Raw genomic sequence first — 20222 nt, 5'->3', positions numbered from 1 at the left:
AGACATGTTTTCCAGGGCTTGGTTGGTTTCTTTTGTCTCATCAACATTACAGACATTCAGAGGAAACATTCTCCATGGCGATGTGCAAAACAGCGTATGAAAGGAAAACAGGTACATTCTCATTTACTGTTGGCTTCCAATGTGGCGGGCTGGCCTTCAGCCGGAGACACAGACACTTTGTTTTTATATATTTTCTGTTTTTAAACTGCTCCAAACACACTAACAACAACAAGCTCAGTTCATTGCATTGATTTTTAGCGCTTAAAAGAAGAAGAAAAAAGGAAACTTTGGATGTAAACCACTACAGGTAAAAGGCCAGTACTGTATTTTTTAAACCCTCAGTGGGCCAATTATATTTGCTTCTGTCCTCAGCAGGTTGTTCTAACCAGCACACACCGGGGGTTTATTCACTAACTCTGAACGGAGGGCAAACTGATCACTTCCACATACTTTCCACCAATATGACAATTTTCTTTTTAGGAATTGGGGAATCTCACTGTCATTACCCCGTAGACATGGTTCTGGTCATTTGCAGGTAAAAACTGGGGCAAATTTTGAATGTTTTGGAGACAACTAGGTTACATATAACACTTGTTTCAACATTATATATTTCAATATGAAGTTAGAATCTGCTACACACTGAAATATAGTCATTCATGCAGTTGAAACAAAGGTTATGTGGAAACAAACTAACTTCTCAACCTAATTTAGTCCAGTTTTAACACAGATTCCTAGACATGAGCTTGAAAGTTCATTATTGAGCTTAAAAATAACAGTTTTTAAAACAAATTGTGCGTTCAGGTACAACACATGAATTAAATTCCATACGTGGGTCAAGTGATGACAACTGAGCAAACTCCAAATGAAGGCCATGAAATGTGGCTGAGAGCCTGGAAAATTGTGTGCTAAGAATTTTTTTCAAACAATAGTTTTTAAATGGCCAATTGTTTATACTTAATGATTATTATTAGCATTTTTAATCATTACAATATTACATATATTTTTGAAATGAATAAAAGAAAAAAAAACATCACATATAAAAAGACAAAAAAAAATGAAAATAATGAATACTAATAATTGACATTTTTGAAAATACATTTATTCACTTCCTTTCTTAGAGTTCATCTTAAACGACCATCATGGCTAGAGCCATGAGTCCATTAGCTTAGCTTAGCATAAAGACTGGAAGCAGGGGGAAACAGGCCATTAAAGAAATGACAAACTAATTAACTCATGTTAATTAATAATTTAGTCCATCAGTTAAAGGAAAAGTTTGGCATTTTGGGAAATATGCTTATTATTTGCTTGCAGAGAGTTAGATGTTCAGATTGATGCTACTCTCATGTCTGTACGGCAAATATGAGGCTACAACCAGCAGCTGGTTAGCTTAGCTTAGCATAAAGACAGGGGAAAACAGCTAGCCTTGCTCCGTCCGAAGGTCACCTCTAAAGATCTCCTTTCTGTCTAAAATACTGTTTGAATGTCTCGATGCTGTTCGACCATAAACTGTATATAAAGATGGACGACACGTCTCCACTTCGGATACGGCTGCCACCATCTTGCGCTGGTGATGTCATTTGGAGTTGCGGTCCCGCCCATATTTTTACCACTTTTTACAGCAACAAATAACTAATTAAAACCCAACTTATCAGCATAATAAGAACTACCTGAAATGACAGAAAACATCTTTGGGATCCATCCGCTAACATGGAGGGGGCGGGGCTTTGGACCTATACTGCAGCCAGCCACCAGGGGGCGATCAAGATGTTTTGGCTTTCACTTTTCGTCATCTTTATCTTTGTGTTCGACCTGCAAATTATCCACTTAATGTCTGCTGAGTACTGAAGAACAAAAGAGCATTTCACTTACGGACCTTTCCCTGGGTTTGGAACTGGAAACATTTTAGCACACGAATGAAACAAAGACGCACAAACACACACACACACACACATTCACACAGCTGTCCCACAACAGCCTGATCCACACACACACACACACACACACACACACACACAGTGAACTCATTAAAATGGGACTGAAGCACAGGCAGATCACCACAGCAGCAACACCCTGCTTATTCATACATATGCAACATTCATCTTTCACTTTCCAGGAGAGTGAAACACAGTGATGTGGTCAGAATACTGTTCGGAACAACCGTAACTTTCATTTCTCATTGTCATGTTCCTTTTTTTTTTTTTGTCATTCTCATGTTTAATACTCAAATGTGACGTGTAAAGTAAATAAACTCACTGCTGGGAGGGTGTGTGATGTAGGACTTGAGCCCAGCGCGTGAACACTGATGTGTTTTTGGAGCTGAAATCAACAGTTTCGATGTGTGAGGACGAGTTAGAAATTTAAGTGCACACAGTATTGCTTCTGCACCGTGTTTTGTCTTTTTTTTTTTTTGTCTTCTTTTTTTTTTTTTGTCCCCACATGTGAGAAAACTCGTCTCATCTCGTCTGAGCGGATTAACGCAGGATGTGGCAGAGGTGAGGAGTCCGTCCCACCTGTGCTGTTCCAGGTCCCAGGTAGAAGAAAGCGATGATGTGAGGAGGTGAGACAGTCCCAGAGGACAAAACCCTCAACGCCTCAGCAGCACAAAACACCACCAACAGCTTCCACCAGAGAGGAAAAACTCCAGAGGTGGAACAAAGTCTTTGTGTTACATGTCACAAGTCTCAAGTCCCAAATGTTGGCACTAAAAGTCAAGTCCACGTCCTAAACTCTGAGTCCTTAACAAGTCATTATGGCAACCTCACCACGTGTAAAACGTTGAGTAACACAAACTCTCTCTGAAATGAGTCAAAGTAGAGAAAGAGAGAGACCGTAACTGTTAAAGTATGTGTGTCATGTTAGAAACTGCTTTCAACAGGTTTCTGCCACTTTCAGACCCAAAACATTACTGTATTACGATAAAATGCTTGTGGCTTCGTTAGCAACAGGTACGGGCGTGTTGATTAATTACTATCCAGGAAATAGAAGAGTTTGAAGACACCGAAAACCTGCGCAGCAGTGCATAATCCTATGAGACAGGATTTTAGACAGTCCCGATGACCAAGAGGTAGACTCTAAGCCATTCACCTCATAAAGTAATTAACGGGGAGTGTGCACTTGCACATATTTGATTTGCCAACTGCTGGATGATGTTGAGTTGCACTGAGCCAACGTTTTGTCACACAACATTGTGTTTTTTTTTGCCAGAGCCTCTGCGCCAAGAATGCAGCGCGGGGAATCAGGCTTGCTGCCGACGTGCCCCCGTGGCCAACAACAGTGCTGCAGCAAAATAAATCTCCTGCAGCCCAAAAGGCATTTTCCCCACAGATCACTATTATAAAGGAGACGTCTGTGTGGGGGCTGTGTTTTTCTGTCACAGTGCTAATGTCGGTCTGAACGCAGCCTTGAGATGGAATTAGTACGTCTAGTGTTGACGGTACTCGATCAGGCTGCACTGCTGCGTATCCTACAGCACAGCTACGATGGGCTCCGAAGGTACGTCGGGAATCCAGCCTTCGACTGCCGAGTCTTGGATACTTGGACTGCGTGGAAAGCTCATTGGTACTTTAAAGAGTAACTTAACCTTGCTGCAGTGATGTACGGGTGTACTCCAGGACCCTGTGACATCACTGCAGACCACGCCCAACCACACATGGCTGCTGGTCAGAGGTGAATCAGGCTTGAAACTTTCAACCAGCCTGGTGTTAAGTTTCTCTTTAAGATAACTTTTTTGGTCCTTAAAAGTCGGAAGTGGAGCTGCTCACCATGAATTCATGTCAACAATTTGCATGTATGTTTGGGCTTTGAAATGCTGTCAGGTCATTTCAAGTCAAACGGGCTAAAGTCCAAGTCCAAGTCAGATTGCAATTTTTGATTTTGGCGAGTTTAATGTAATCACATTGTGACTCTGGTCCATAACTCTTTACATCTGTCTTGCCGTCTGTTTCTTTCTTTGTCCCAGTGAGAGTTTGGCTTGTTACTCCAAAAAAATTTTTTTCAATTTAAAACATTTCATTAATTACTGTAAACAAACAGGACTATAGCCAAGAAGACTGTCAGCCTCCATCACAGTTCATGTTAAACCTTTGAAAATGTGCCTGTAGCATCTTTAATCATCTCTTAATTCAAAAGTATGTAACACCCAAAAAGCACCAATTTGTTATTCTATTCAATAAATTCCTTTTTTTGAAAAAAACCCCTCTCTTCACTCTGAGCAGCGTCAGTCAGAAACAGAGTCCTTTAAAAAAATCACAGTATTGGAGGATTTCTGTCTTGAGACGAGTTCATAGAGGATTTTATGCATCACAATGAATCAGGGGAAGAAGATGATCACAACGTTTGAATAATCCAACATCAAACTGAAATATGAAGTTGGTAAAAAAAAACATAAGTAACTGTTTTTAAGTCGGACATGACTTCGTGACTTCGTTGCCAAAGAAAGTCATGATGAAACACATTACTAAGTTAAGTTACTCTCAAACTGTGGTCACTGCCTCCCTCTCTTCTTTATTAAGTCTCTCAGTTTCCCTGAAGGCATCACTGATAACTCTCAGTGTGGCATCATTTATTTCACCTCCTCCTCCACCGCTCCTCCTCCACTCCTCCAGCTATTTCAGTTCTTCTATTTTTCTCCCATAACTTGCTCCTTTCTACAGTACCTTTATTTGTTTTATTTCTCTTTCATTAGCACTGTTTCCTCTCTTTGTCAAGGTTGAGTTCCTCTTTTTCTTTCTTTCATTGCTCTTTAATAGCTTTTTCTTGACCCCCTCTGCCTCCACCCTCCCCTCAGCGTATCGTCTCAGCAGTGAAACTTGAAGATGATCAGGACGATCCTCTTGTACTCTTTCCTGAAGTTGTGGTTCAGGACGCCGTAGACGACCGCGTTGAGGCAGCTGTTAAAGTACGCCATGAAGTAGCTGGCCGTGAACAGCCACTCCGGTATCGCCCTGCTCAGCCTGGAGTCCAGCGCCACCGCCAGGCCGATCAGGTTCAGCGGCGCCCAGCAGACGGCGAAGAGCACGAACACCACGAACATGGTGAGGAAGTTGCGGAGGTCGTGCGGCTTGATTTTTGGCCGCGAGTCCGGCTTGACCCTCCGCCTCACCTGGATGACGAGGATCCAGATACGCAGGTAACAGTAGGTGACGATGCCGATTGGCAGAATGAAATGCACCACCACCACCGTGATGGTGTACAGCGAGCTGACCGACTGGGCGAAGGTGCAGGAGTACACCCGCGGGTCGTACTGCAGCGACTCCACGAACCAGTTGGGCACGATGGCGAGGATGGTGAGCGCCCAGACGAGCACGACGTAGCACATGGTGTTGCTGTGGGAGAAGAGTTTGTCGTACTTAAGGCTGTGGCAGATGTAGCAGTAGCGGTTGATGGCGATGCCCGTGATGTTGAAGATGGAGCCGATGACGCTGAGGCCCATGAGGAAGCCGCTGATCTGACAGTGGATGTAGCCGGCGATCCATCCGTCGTGGAAAATGGCGGTCAGCACCAGCGGGTAAGGATAGATGGCCACTACCAAGTCAGCAAGAGCCAGGCTCACCACGAAGGCGTTTCCTGCAGACAGGAGGGGAGACAGACAGGTCACGAGCAGGAAGAGGATGAACAGAACAGGATGATTATTCTTGTTTGTCCTGGAAATAATCAGAAGAGAGTTGTTTGCTCTCAGCCTCGGCTGTAGGCGCCTCCGGCCTGCCTGATTAAAGGATCAGATCAGGGTTTAGAAACCTATTTAGAAACAGGCAGCCTCTGGTTTCCCTTTATATTCAACTCAAATCAACTTGTCAAGACTTGAAACTTGATCAAATAATCTGTCATGATAAACAGTGTTGTGTACCTGCAGGACAACAGGCCTCTCTTGGTCTCCTGCGCCCAGAAATTGAAATATTTTCAAGGATAATCCTTGAAGAGTTAGTTGCAGCAGCAGTAGTAGTAGTAGTAGTTATAAAGTGTTTTTTACAGTAGCTACAGGATGTAAACATACAGAAGCACTTACATATAAGATGAAACTGTCACTAGTTAAAGGAAAAGACAGATCAGGTTCAGAGGAGAACAGAGGGGGATATCGTCTGACATCCTTTTGTAAGAAAAAAGCGAGAGACAGAAGATTTGGAGCCAACAAATGTAAAAACAACATGACAAGAAGGAAGCGAGTGCTGTCAGAAAAAAACAGGAGAACACAAACAAAAACAAAACACAAACAGGGAACATCGAGCTGGGAACAGGAACAGGACGTTACTGAAGGCAGGCGGCAAATAAAAATAGCCTCCAACAAACAGACGAGAGAGCGGCAGACAAAAACCATAAAGCCAAACTCCCAGTCGGATCACATTCCCCTCCAACTTAACTTTAATAGCATGTGGATCATTAAGCTCTCCAAACCTCATCACTGCCGCTTAAATGCCTCCACCATCATTACAGGCTAATGAATACAACTGTCCAACGCTGCTCCTGTACACATTCAGTCCAACAATCTGCACTCTGACCACTTTAGACAGCAAAACACACTCAGACACACACCTCCTCCAAAAAGAAGTTCATAATGATGGACCATTGTTGTTCCCCAGGAGGGGCGTAAACACTGGTTTGTATTCCAGCCACGGCGGCAGGTGGATTCCAGTTTATTCCAGTTTTTCGGCTCTTTGCTCAGTTGAATACTGTATGCTTTGACAATAAAAAAAAAGTTCTCGGCCCGCTGATGTGCTGTAAAGGTCTCCCACATGGGGAAATGAAGTCTCGGGCCTGATTTAGGAGTTTAACATTTACCTGTCGCCCCGAGTGAATCGTGCTGCATTTCAATTATGTCAGCATTTTAGTACAAAGCTCCCTTTATGAAACTGTCCTGTGTCTGTCCGACATTAGTATGGCAGACAGCTTTCTACCTCAGATACATTTACCTCTAACTTCAGTAAAGTTTGCCTTAACCCAAACGGAGCCGTTCAGGTCGATAATAATTATAAACTTCCTTCCTGTTGATGTCATGTAGCAAAAACGTTTGGGTTGAAATAAAAATACAACCTCAGGAAAAGTCGATTCTTCCATAAAATCTTTTGCTTTATTCTTGACTGGTAAAGAGCCGGTCGGTTGCATTTGCACTCTTGGGTAAATCACGAGTAAATAACAGTTAAAACAGCTGAAATAAGTGAAGCATCCGGTGTAAATCCCCCTTGTTGTGTTCAGAAATCCAATACGTTCATTTTTACTGTGTTATAGTTTTTTGTTTTTTACAGCCAGACTTTGTGTTGGAATATTTCAACAACTACTATTTGATGTTCACCTCAGGATAAATTGTAATAACTTCAGAGGTCCCCTGACTTTTCTTCTAGCGCCACCATCAGGTCAAAGCGTTGGAGTTGCATGGGGATGGGAGGCAAATTAAACATAACAAAAAGCAAAACGAATAGAATCCAACAAGAGAGCAGTGTCTTAAATTAGAAGCTACTCACGTGTATGAATTAATTAAACAACAGTTTCAACTCATTCGTGTGGTTCTTTGTTTCAGTAAATTATGTTTTTTGCTTGTTTCATGTTTTGCTGAAGGTTGAAAACTCTGATGGTCGAGGAGACGTTCTCTCTCTTTGCGATCCTTTTCAGGCTCCACTTTCTATCAAAGAAACTGCTGCTGGCAGCAAAACTTTAACTGTTCATGCCAGCTTGACATTCCACCACCTGACCGAGTCAATGAGTGTCAGCACGCAGCCTAAAATGTGTGTCCATGTCCGACAGACACCCGATGTAGCTCACATTCAGCCCTCTGGTAAGGGAGAGAGTTTGTGCTGCTGATTATCTGAAATGTTGTTTTTTAGAGCGGTTCATTGTATTGGGATGGAACCAAATCTCAAAACCTGGACCAACTATCTGCAGGTGGTCACCGCTGGAGGTGAATGGGAGCGTTTTATTGAACCCTGTTTATTGATCTCTCTCTTTCTTATCCCCCCGTCGCTATGACAACCGGTGGCTCAGCCCACCTCTCATTCAATCTTAAAAAAAAATAATAATAAGTTCAACTTTTTAACATGCTGGATAACGCTTCACAACGACCTTCACCTTAACTACGATGCATCAAAATGCTCCAATCAGATGTCGCCAACAAACCGAGCTTGCCGCCTGAAACCCGGAGGTGAGCTGCTGCCGGGGGGAGAAACCCTCCAGCGGCTGAGAGCTGCGTCTCATCGCTCTGCAGCTGCTGTAATTGATGCGTTTTGGTGGAAGCTTTTATCAAATTGCGTACATCTTCTCACCCAGAGGGGGAGTGTGGTCGTTAACTCTGGCAGCGTTAATGACACTTTGCTAAACTATGCAGCACCATTCAGTATTTATCACCCCCCGACTCCATCTTCATTATGAAAGAGCTTCATCGTTATTATTCTGGACGACAACTCTTTGTCTCCGGCACGTCACAGAAGGCTACTTAGAGAAGAGCTGTGGCTTCGGAGCACAGAGACGGGGGACTTGTTAACCGCCAGCCAATACGTGTTAGTCCGTGGGTCTATCTATATTACTGCGTTTGGCCTTTGCAACTCCTCCCAACAATATCCCTCCTCCTGTGTGAGCTGGAGCCATATGTTAATAAGCGAGGTAAAGGAGCGCTGCCAGGGTTAGAGGTTCACTTCCCTGTGTAGTTCACTGATCAAGACATTAAGCCGGTCGGTCTCATCAGAGCCGTTTCATGCTGTAAACGTACAGATTCGCGTGAAGGTGTCAGCTGTTGTCACGGCCTCAGTACACATTTAAACTGTAGATGCATCTTTATGAATCACTATGTATTCTATCTGACGTTAGCAGAGGTGGAAAATGCACTAAGATCATTTACTTAAAAGGTATATACTGTATATCAATACTGCAATATAAAAATAAAAGTGTTCGCAGTACATTTTAAAAGCAAGTCATTTTTATTATTTCGGCCCCTCTCTGTGTTAATATATTCTCATATTACTGGATTATTATTTCTGCATGATAATTATTTTAATGTTGCAGCTTGTTAAGGTGGAGATATTTCTATTTCTTAATGGTGCATCACATTTAAGAAGCTGATTATTTGTTTGAATGAAAAATGAAAGCTGAAAAGCAGAATTTAAGATTCTCGGTCATCCAGTTCATCAAAAAGTCCAAAGTCAGTTGTAACGGGACGTTTCTCATCCAAAAGGCTTCCTCAGTTCTGACTGAGTGGCTGAGGTCCAACAAGTCCTTCTAACGACAAAATACGTTACTCTCTACGCCGACTTCGTCGCTCTATATCATCATCAACCCCCCCGCCGCTGGAGGTCTTTGTCTTTGTTTGGGGGACACTCGCTGAAACGACTGATGCGTACCTGACAGCCAACCAGAGACAGAAATGCACTCGGCACATTTGTTAGACCTCAAAAACACCCAAAGAGTTTCGGTGAGAGACTGAAGGTAAACATGACTTTTGTTTGTTTACAAGAAGACTCCACAGGGCACCTTTAGTCCTAAATGTAGAGTGAATCATGCATCACAGCAGATGACTTCCCAGTTCTTACCAACACAGTCAGACAACAAGAGGCACCTAAGCTCCCTAATGATTAATCAAACACAACCAGTTATGCTAAGTAGCCTGTTGATTAAGACAAATGATGAATTAATGAGCAAAGATTTCTATCAGTGTGGTGTGATCTTTGCCTCTTGAACACACCGAGAAGTTACAGTCGTTTCAAAGACATTGGTTTTTCCACATTGAAATGCAAATTTATGCAAAGAGTCGCTGCAACATCTAATCAGATCATCTGTTCTGTGGAGGCAGAACTTTTTAAAGTTTCTGTCGTCTGGTGCTCCTGAGTTACTGTAACAGCGCGTCCCACGGACCGACAGACGCCAGCGTGATCGAGCATCTCGTCAGTCAGGGAGTCTGTTTTGAAGCTCGTGTTTCTCTCAGCAGCGTGAGTGTGTTCAACACTGCGGTGTGTGTGATCCCGACGGCAGCTCTGACTGCCGCTGCTCGTTCCTTGTTCAAGTGCAACAGCACACGCTGCCGTCACCCACAGACAGACGCGCATCCAGCTGCAGTTTGTAGGAAAAAATAGACACTTTGTCGTCCTGACTCAACCTTCAACTGACGTTTCTGGATCATACTCAAATATTGTAAAGACTCAGATGCTGTGACTCCAAATGAATGATAATGTTGGTTATAAAACTGAGGTTGGGAGTAGGTGGAGGGTCATATTCAGGTCTGTAGACAGGGTTTGAGAGATATTGAGGACACGAGTTCCTCCGCAGAACTCCACCTGATTAACAAACGTTTGACTTGCCACAAACCACCGACTTAAAATATATTTTCTCTAAACTTTATCACCCGACACGGTTTAAATGTAGTTTGAAGCCTTCTGAATCCCTTTCATTAGTTTTTTGAGTCAAAACCTTTAAACCTGCAATAGGCAGCAGAAACAAGCTGTGAACACGAACATTGACATATTTTAAATTGATACGGTAAACCTGTTAGCAAACAGTTGCTTATTTACACATCCAGACGTTGCGGAGCAACATTATCATTCATTTGGAGTCATTTGTGCACCTGATGAGCTGAAACTCTCTGTAAAGCTCTGTAAAGGTTCAGGTTTTCACATGATTATCATAAAGACATCGAGTATAGCCACTTTAAGATATTTAGGCTAAAAATCAGCCTGAAGCATGTAAAATGTAATTGTAGAATACGAGAGCGAGCAGCCACAGAAGCTCCTCAGCCTTGGATCGATGGATGGCTTCAGTAATTCATGACGAACATGAAGAGTATTAACAAAGCTGCAGGTAAACCAGGAGGGCTAATGGCCCTTTGTATTTTATTTGTGTTTCAAGAGGTATTTAACCTTAAAAGGTATATATTTTATTTATTCTTCTCCAACGTCCAAACCCTTTTTGCTCAGTGTGTTCCAGATTTGCTCATATGTTATATAAAATATGAGCTATATGTGATGTCTTTATGCCTCTTGTGTTAGTAAATGGAGGAGACATCATTCATAAAATGGACTTGTAAATAACCTTTCATATGAACACTTAAGTCGTAAAGCTGGGAAGCTCAGATAAAACTCAGGTATATATGACTTTATTATTTTAGGTAATTAAACCCACATTTAATTATTAAGATTTAGTGCTATGGTCCAATGAAATTGCCCTGAAGGCAAATTATGACCTCACCATTAAACTTTTCCATTGGTCAGAACAGTTGCATCTAAGCTAACTCATTGGCAGGCCTGATGAACCACTCATTGGTCAGAATTCTTATTGTAGTTTACCGATTGGCTCTTAGGCATGTCAGTCAAACGGTTACTTCCTCAACAACCAAAACACGAGACTCGAGACACCCAGTCTTTTTTCTAACCGAGTTTAATAAAGACACAGAAAACTTGTCACTATTGGAATCCATTATACAAACAGCCTCCGTGACATTTGTGCAGCTGCCTTTCAAGCCTACAGGAGGTGAGTGTTTGATACTCTAAAGATAGATTTGGGATGGGTGTGAGGCTGCACTTCCATGACATTTATAAAACAAATGTATATCCAGGGTCAGGATCTGAGGGTTTGAGGTTAAAGATGAGGCGGGTTGTTGTGTCTCGGATGCCTCCGGCAGCAGCTGTGTCCTCACCAATACTGAAAACACAAAGAGGATTTATATAAAATGATAAAGCATCCGAGCAGTTAAAGGAAATTAGAGAGAATAAATCATAGTGCTGTGGCAGCTTACCAGAGTGTCTGCAGCCTCGGGCAGGTGTGCTGCTGCAGGACCAGGTCGGGCAGCTGGTTGGGATCAGGTCAGGCTCATCAGACATGATGTCGGGGGGGAAAAGGGAGGCCGTGACTTCATGTCATACGCTGCAGCAGCATGCCATCAAAATACAGCCGGTGTTTTCTGGGTTGTTAAGCTTCCTGCCACCTGTTGCTGATGTCGTAACATCTCTCTTTTGCTCCCTGTGGATCAGCGAGTTTCACTACCACCACTCGTGATTTTGAGTTGTCCACGTCTGAAAGTTGCGCTGCCACCCCAATGCAATGGATGTGAATGGAATCTCATTCATCATATCTCAGTGTTGCCAGTAACGTAACAGTTTTAATATAAAAGGCACAATAAAATAGGACCTGAACGAACAAGAAAGAAGAACGACGACATTCCTCAAGTCGTGCCTGATCCGAATGAAGTTTGTCTTGTTGATTAGTCCAGTCACAGAGGGAATAACACCAAGAGGCTTTTTGTCAGCTTCAGAATAGACTCTGCGAGAAATATGTTACCCAAAAACCACCAGTGATCAGTATCTGCACACAGACCTGCACTGTATGGTTTCATTTCTACTTGTTGGTCTCTTTAAATCTGGACTCAACTCAAACTTCTAACACCATGAACAGGTCTGAACATTTACTAATCAGGCCAATCAATCCATTAATACATGTATTCGCCTGTTAAAAACCTGCCTGATTTGTAACTCTCCCAAAAATATTTCTTGTATATGCTACAAATGGACATTAAGCTGAAGATGAACCTGAGCTTTATTTCAGCACTTTGCTACAGATGCGTCACCATTTCATATTTTATCCCAGAGAATGATGTGGACCTTCAGCTAAAACGTTTTGTCCCAAACTCTGGAGCCGGTGTTTTAACCATCTCTCTACTGAAACAGGGCTAAACTTTCAACAAGCACAAAGAGACAAAATGTTTAAATCTCTCCCCACTGATAAAGCGAACTAATCGTCCATATGTATTTTTCTATCTATATGCGCCGTCAAATATTTAAGATAAAGGGATATCATCAATATATTTACATTCGTACTTATTTCTCTATATAGTGGTATTCATTGGTAGTGGCGGAGTCCGCCATGAGATTGCCTACTTAAGCACAAGGCATTTAACGTGTAATCCAGTATAACGTAGCCTCACTGTTTACTGCTCACTCTCCCACAGCCATATCACAGCTGGATTAAGTTAGCCCACCGCTAATGCGAACCCCACATTTCCTACTGCTGCTGCTTCACATTAAAAGCATTCAACTGGACAAACCACGAGGTGGCTTTTATTGTGAAGAATCCACAAAAAATGTAATATATTTGTCATCGCGGTTAGCGCTAACCACAATTGTTCATCAGAAAAGTGTCTACAAAGCAAGACAATTGCTTTTTAAGACATTTTGTTGTCAGTTGATTAGTTTTAAATATTGCAAAGAGTAAGAGGCCAAATCTACAACAAATATAGTGAAGTCAAAGTTTCTGTAAAGACACTAAATTCACCTCCTTTCTGTTCATACACAGCGTTCATGAATGAAGCCCCACAGATTATCTGCTCCTCAGAAACTGAAGAGGGGCTAATCAGTGAAATCAAGGTGCATTTATTGGTTGAAGTGATAACAGTCAGCCCTCTGACACCTGATTGTCCGACCGTGCTTTAAAAGCTGTTGAAAATGCTTTTTCTTTTTCTAGAGCCAGCACTGCATCACGCAGCAGTATCACAAGGTGTGCTATCTGAAAACCCAGAGGGGAGTTTCCATAAATATTTCTTTGGCCTGCTGGCCAGCTGTGACCTTGCTCGGACAGTGCAGTCACTCAATACTGAAGCTGTAAAGGTTTAATGATGTGTAGGCATTACAGTTTACTCCTCATATTCCCTTAACATCTATAGTTGACCAGAAGGATTCATCAAATTCATAATAAGACAAATGGACTAGTAGAATTAAAATGCTGTGTGTTACCGCCACGGTCAGCCCAAAACAGAGTTGTTGGAGAAAGAGGGGGCACTCTCTAACAACACAACATTTGTCTCCAGAAATCTGTCTTTTGGCCATCCGATACTCCGCTCTTGTAGACATGAAAGGTGACTTTTAAAGGTTTGCAGAGGGAGGCAGATGTAGTCCGCTTGGATTCACAGCAGTAACAATGGATTCTAATGGTGAAGTCACCACAAAAAGAAACTTTGTCAGAAACTTCTCAGACAGCTCCTGCATCATAATCCGCCTCTCAGCCAGTGGTCTGTTCCAAATGTTTCTCTACGATATCGTTAAACGAACTACTCCTGTGTTGCACTGTTGCCCCCTCATACTGAACTCTGCTGGAAGTAACACACTTAGAGATCTGTTGGTGAAGCAATGAGAGTTTGGAACATGCTGAACATGATTTCACTGCTGGTGGTTTGCGTCCCTCTGAGAAATTACGCTAATACTTCTAATTTGCAACAGCAATTACATGTTGAAAGGATGGTAATGCTGTCGATATAATGTTTTCTATCAACATAATTAGGAAACTTTGTTAATTAACACACCTGGCAAGTCACCAAATGTTCAGGCTTCACACAACGGTTCATTTCATTAGTTTGTCTACAGTAACTGCTCAAAGCGACTTATTAAACTGTGTTGTGTTATTAACATTTAACTGAAACCACAATCTTTCACGAACTTTAACCAAAGTGCTGTTGTTGCCTAAACTGAAGCACAGATGGGACTCTGCCCTCCCCCCTGCAACAGTACATATAGCACTTTGCCAAGGAACATAATCATGACTACGATTTGTGTTTCCTAACAAAACATATTGCGATGCAGATTAGTGGTATATAAATGTAATTTCTCTGGGTTTCTAGGAGGTAGGGTTGTGGTGTGTTTCTGTTGACATGTTGATATTGTTTTTGACTCTGGGTCACCATTCAAATCCTGTCTGTTGTGAATCCAAACTCATACAGCTGCTGTCATCTGAAAGAACAAGCTACAAACAACTCTCAAGGGTCTGCAACAAATAAACGATTCATCTGCCTTTTATTTTATTGATTCAATGTTTTGTCTCTCAAATATCAGAAAATAGTGAAGTGAATAAAAAAGGGACACAAGTGTCCAAAACCTCAATATATTCAGTTTGAAAGATTTAAAACAAAGAAAAACACCAAATCCTCACATTTATGAAGCCGGTAAAAATGTCTTTTCTTGATAAATGACTCACATAACAACATAAATCGATTATGAATCAATTGTTGCAGATTAATATGGTCGAATAATCTATTTATCAGCTTATTGTTTTAGCACTATATCTGATAAGTATACATACATGTTATTTAAATCAACTTAACAGCTCTGAATTGGGACTTCAGGATAACTGACAGTTATGGTGTGCAGAATTAAGAAGGCTGTCACATATTTAATCAACATTTAATGAATATTATTTGGGCTACAAGTCAAACTGTAGTGTTTCTGCCTTCCAAGCAAACAAAAACTGATAACAGATTTCAACTCAATCTGAGTTTTGCTCTTAAATATCATGTCATGTGGCGTCTGTATATATATTTAGTGACTTAAAACTGTTGAAAGCTGAACCTGCATAACTTTGTTTAGAGATTTGATGGACAGACTCACTTCTGGTTCCAGGTTTGATAAAAAATGCCATAAAACCCAAACCTAATTATAGCTAATGAGTGTTTGTTTGTTCATTTATGTTCATAATCTGGTGATCGCAGGCCGTTTCAAACTGGGTGAAAGTTGGTTCACTCATTTACATAATGAGCTTCATTAGCCGAGAGCTTCAGGGCTCGTCAAGACCCATCAGAGTTCCTCAGAGGGACCTCTGGTGCATCTTGAGATGAAAATGAAGGTCAAAGACGAATCGTGAGCTTATCTTACGAGTAAATCCCCTCAGTGTTTCCGAGCAGCAGAGCCCCTTTCCTGCTGGTTTCCAGCTGTCAGACCGGTTGGTTCGGGATTCAGTGCAACACCCAGACAGCAGCCATCTGCTCGGCTTTACTTCTCATGATGCAGAGAGATCCCACGCTTCAAACTGACCAAACTCCATCTGTGTGGGACTGCTGACATTCACCACATGACATACAGATATCTGACACATCACAGACTTTAAGATTACGTACTATCCGGTTCTTTCAGAGCAGCAGTTGTTTTGTGAGGTTATATGTGGTCCTGCGTGGATAACACATTCGGCTTAAGAAGTTTTTGACCGCTCGTAGCACTACGGAGCTAAGTTTTGATGAGTGCACATATGCAAGCACGCAGGCAACATAATCCACTTTCCTGCCGATGGTTTCATGCTATTCCCCTGATTGTCAGTTGGTGGCGGTAACGTGTCAAGTAACACAGCAATGCACCAACAAAAGAAAGGAAGAAGAAAACTCCACGCTAGCAAACACGGATGTAAACAGTGCAAAAATCAGTTGTGCGAACGGTTTATGTTAATTAACGGTGAGAAACGAGACAGATGGCAGATTTGATCTGTGGCACAAACAAGCTGAGAGTTTTAACCTGAGTGAAAGTTTTGTAGTAGTTTGACTCCTATCTTTGATGTTTCAAGACAAAAGCGAAAAGAAGAGAATCCAAAGGAAACTAAGTGAAGCAACTGGAGCTCCTGGTGAGTTGAACTGCACACACAGCTCACATGCACACTTCACAGACACTCATACTGTCAGCTGACGTGGATGTAAATGTTGACGTGAAACAACACAGATTTGTCTTCAATGTTTTTTTCCCCCACTCCCACTCTGAGTGACGTTACAGAGAGTCAGCCTTGTGTAGCAGCTCTTTTCCTGCAGGAGTCTGGACGCCACTAAACTTTAACAGTGAAGACAGAAGAATCGGCAGCACTAATGAAGAACAGATGTATTAAAAATGCATGTTCATGAATGTCTCTGGGTGACATTTAGAGTTCATCACCAGGCTGCTCTGCCGTGGATTACTCTGTCCAGGTGGGACCGTCGTCTGGCCCCCGAAAAGGTTGAGAACCGCTGATCTACCGGCCTCAAGATCAATGAAAACTGTCTGACTCATTCACGCTTCAGCAAATTGATTTCCAGCTTGACGCGGTTTTTGCTGTTGCAGGGGCAACGAATTAGTTGGATTCGGTGAGTTCAGGCAATCAGCCAGGAACCCGCGACAAAAAACACAATGCAGCAATTCCACCGAGGGCTGAGCGGAGCAATCAAACAAGTAAAGACATGCCTCTGCATTGACACGGTCATTTCCTTTTCAGATGTAAACAATTACGGCTCTCTCCATGGAACTGCTCTCCCAGAACATATTGATATATTTGTATTTACAGGTGTTTTTTTGCAGCCTAAACCGGTGTATTGAGTCTGTGCAGAAGGTAATGTAGATGAAGTGTAGATGTGGTGACACTGACTAAATTAACTGTGACAGGACTTTGCTGATGATCAGGTAATGTGTCCCTGGCAGGGCAGATGGAGAGGGGAGGTGGATGGATGGAGAGGAGGACAGGAAAATGGAGAAAAGAGGAGAATAGTTCACTGGCAGGAGAAGAAAGTGTAGGAACCTAGAGGGGGAAATCTGACAGGGCAGGAGACGAGGAGAGAGAAGAGTAATTAAGAGGAGAGTGATTGAAAGAGGAGAAAAGAGAGGACGCTGAGGTGAGGAGGCGAGGAGGAGAGTAAAGGAATTCATCAAATGGAAAAGGACATGAAAGGCGGGAAAACAGAGAGAAGAAGAATTGGAAAGTCAGGAAATGAATTGAGGCGAGAGTTGAGAAGATGGGGTAAAGGAAGAAAAGGGAGAAAGGAAAAAGAGGATAGGACGGCAGGTCAGATGAATGAGGTGGTGGCAAGATGAATAAATGAGAGAGGAGCACAGCTCATCCCGTTTCCCACCTCCAGCCGTTACACGTTCACTCAGGGACTCCAGGGATCTGCTTCCTGATTGATGGAACAGCAGAAACAAATGACTTTTCTTTTCTGACTGGTGACGGACGGCTCTGACTGACAGAAGACGGGTGTTTCTGTATTGATTGTGGCGATGCTAATTTGTCCTCATGACAATCTCTGGAGCAAAACTGTAACCGCATGATCAGAGGATGAAGATTGAGACGCTGTCTTGGATAGAGATAAAGATAATTAACTTTCAAACCTGTACATTTTCCTTCTGCCGCTTTATTTTTTTAATTCCCTGCCTTCTACGACTCACGACTGCAAAGTGGTACAACATTGTTCTTTTCACAATGTCCAGGTCTGTCAGATGAAATGTTTCCACTCGCATCGTTCTGGAGCTCTGTACGCTCAGATGTCAGAGTTTCTCACCAGCATGTGAACGCACCACAGCAGCACACATTCAAACCAATTCACACGTTCAAGTTTAAAAACATAAAACTTGACACGATAATAACTAAACTGTCACTGTTTTGTCGTGCAGAGGTGAAACATTTTGACACTAAAACATAAAAACTGTTATTGAAAGTGCTGTTTTGAGATTTTGAAGATGGAGCTTTTTAACTACGGAGGTGTAAATGTGAGCTGCTGAATGGGAAACACTTTATCCCCATGCTGACAATTTCACCCGATTTCCCTAAAGTAATCCAGCATTTGCCAGCCAGCGTTAATTTCCCTGCGCAGGATCTTCCCGGCACAACCTCCTGTTGATCTCTGAGTCCATTAACACAGAAACTGGGTTAAGTGCTTTCACAAAATGGCAGATGATTCAGGCTTTCAGAGAGGAGGCGGCATCCTTCCTCCTTCACATTCTCCCCCGCTGATTTGGGATTTGACCCGGCAACCGCTCGACCTTTCACAGACAAGCTTCTCTAACATCAGAGACGGGGAAAGTGGGATGCCGCAAAACAACTAATCAGTATTCATCTATTGTTGTATGAGTGCAGAGAAGACGCCCGTCCTCACTGAGTGCTTTTAATGTGATATTTACTACTTCCGATGACTCTGCAGGAGCATGCTGCTGAGTGAGAGATAACAATTAGGGGCCAGATTGATTTTTTCTGTATGTTTGAGTGCCCGGGTTATTAATGCACAGCGTTGCTCTTGAAGGCTTGTGGTCCACATCAGTGTCGGGCTACTATCAGATTTACAGATCAATTACAGAGAGTCACCAACTATGGATTTTTAGTTTCCAAAAGTCCTTGACCAAGAACCAAAATGGCAGGTTTCCCATCCTGTGGCTGCAGAGCTGCTACTAAATCAGGATTGTCAATGCTTTCAGACTCTGACAGTGACAAACATTCTGTCAGTGCTGCATTTCTATAAAACTATAACACGTCACACAGCGTTTGCTGTCTGATCGTCCGCAGCAGCCAAACGTTCTGTCAAAGCGTCCTTGAGTAACACATCAGCGACAGGAAAGTTACTGAAGCAACTTCTCCAGCCGGATCTGTCCTGTTGATTGTCTCTTAATGAGGGCTGAAGAGAGTGTATCTGCCTCCTGTAATACAGGATGGTAGTTTATGTATAGAAGTATTTACAATCCATGTTTCTAGAGTGACATTTTAATATTTCTTTTTAAAATAGCCTATATTTATTGTAACATTCCTGCAAGAAATTAAAATTGAATTAATGTGATGACTAAATAGATAACAAATAAAGATTATACTGTTATATATTATATATATTATATATAACGGTTTTTTAAGGGTAAACTGTGAGAAAAGTACAAGGTTCCAGAGTATAAATTCACTGCGAGCACACTGGGTAACTTTATAGTGATATATAATAATAAAAACAATAATATTATTGAACTCCATTATGGGGTCATTACAGTGAAAATGTAAAAGGTGAAAACTAGACAATCAAGCTTTGTGACGTCATCTTCACACCTTTCCACTCTTTCTGTTCAGTTTTTGTTAAACAGCTGTTGACTAACGGGCACGTGCACAACACCTCTACCTGCTTTCCTGAGTTTCCTGTTCCTGAACACGGACACGATGACCAGCAGGTTCCCGATAACATCCACCACGATGGTCGTGATCAGGACGCCGGCCAGCAGGGTCACCACCCAGGGGAAGGACTGGTGCTGCTGACCCGGAGCCCCCTCCTCTCCTGCCGGCGTGGAGTTGCGGGGCACCAGGGTCCCTTCCACCATGGTGGGCTCATGGTCCTCCAGGGACATCAGTTGCGGAAGGTGCCTCGGGTCGACGAGTCGCATCGGGTCGTGGTCGCTGAAGGTCGGTCCATTCAACATAACGCACGGCTGTCCGCCTGCAGTCAGTCAGAGCTGGGGGGAACTCAGGCTGTGTGATGACGTCATACTGAACGCTGGGTGACAGTCATGGTTTTTGTTTTAATTTGAAGGGTTGGGGTCATTAATATCTAATAGTTATTAACAACAATTTACAGGAGTTTTGGAGCGTTTTACGCAGACTGAACTAATGCATTCAACAGCACGGAGAGGAAGAGGCGTGACCCGTGACCAGGTCCACAGGTCACACAGCTTCCTCTGAAACACCTCAGTGTGCTCGTGCGCGAGTCCGAGTCACTGGAGTCTAATAATGGACTAACACTTAAT

The 20222-nt window shown here is 42.6% G+C and overlaps 1 protein-coding gene across 1 annotated transcript; it reads right to left on the bottom strand.

Annotated features, from left to right (window-relative positions):
* Window positions 1-4795: 4795 nt before the first annotated feature.
* mtnr1al (melatonin receptor type 1A like) lies at window positions 4796-19898 on the bottom strand. The gene is made up of 2 exons (XM_070912909.1): window positions 19604-19898; window positions 4796-5565 (listed from the first exon to the last, which is right to left on the bottom strand). Exons 1-2 carry the CDS (start codon window positions 19896-19898, stop codon window positions 4796-4798), a joined length of 1065 nt encoding a protein of 354 aa, XP_070769010.1.
* Window positions 19899-20222: the final 324 nt, after the last annotated feature.

This window comes from Enoplosus armatus, chromosome 10 (genome assembly GCF_043641665.1).
Source record: "Enoplosus armatus isolate fEnoArm2 chromosome 10, fEnoArm2.hap1, whole genome shotgun sequence".
NCBI lineage: Eukaryota > Metazoa > Chordata > Actinopteri > Centrarchiformes > Enoplosidae > Enoplosus > Enoplosus armatus.
This window is presented reverse-complemented; position numbering and strand designations above follow the sequence as displayed.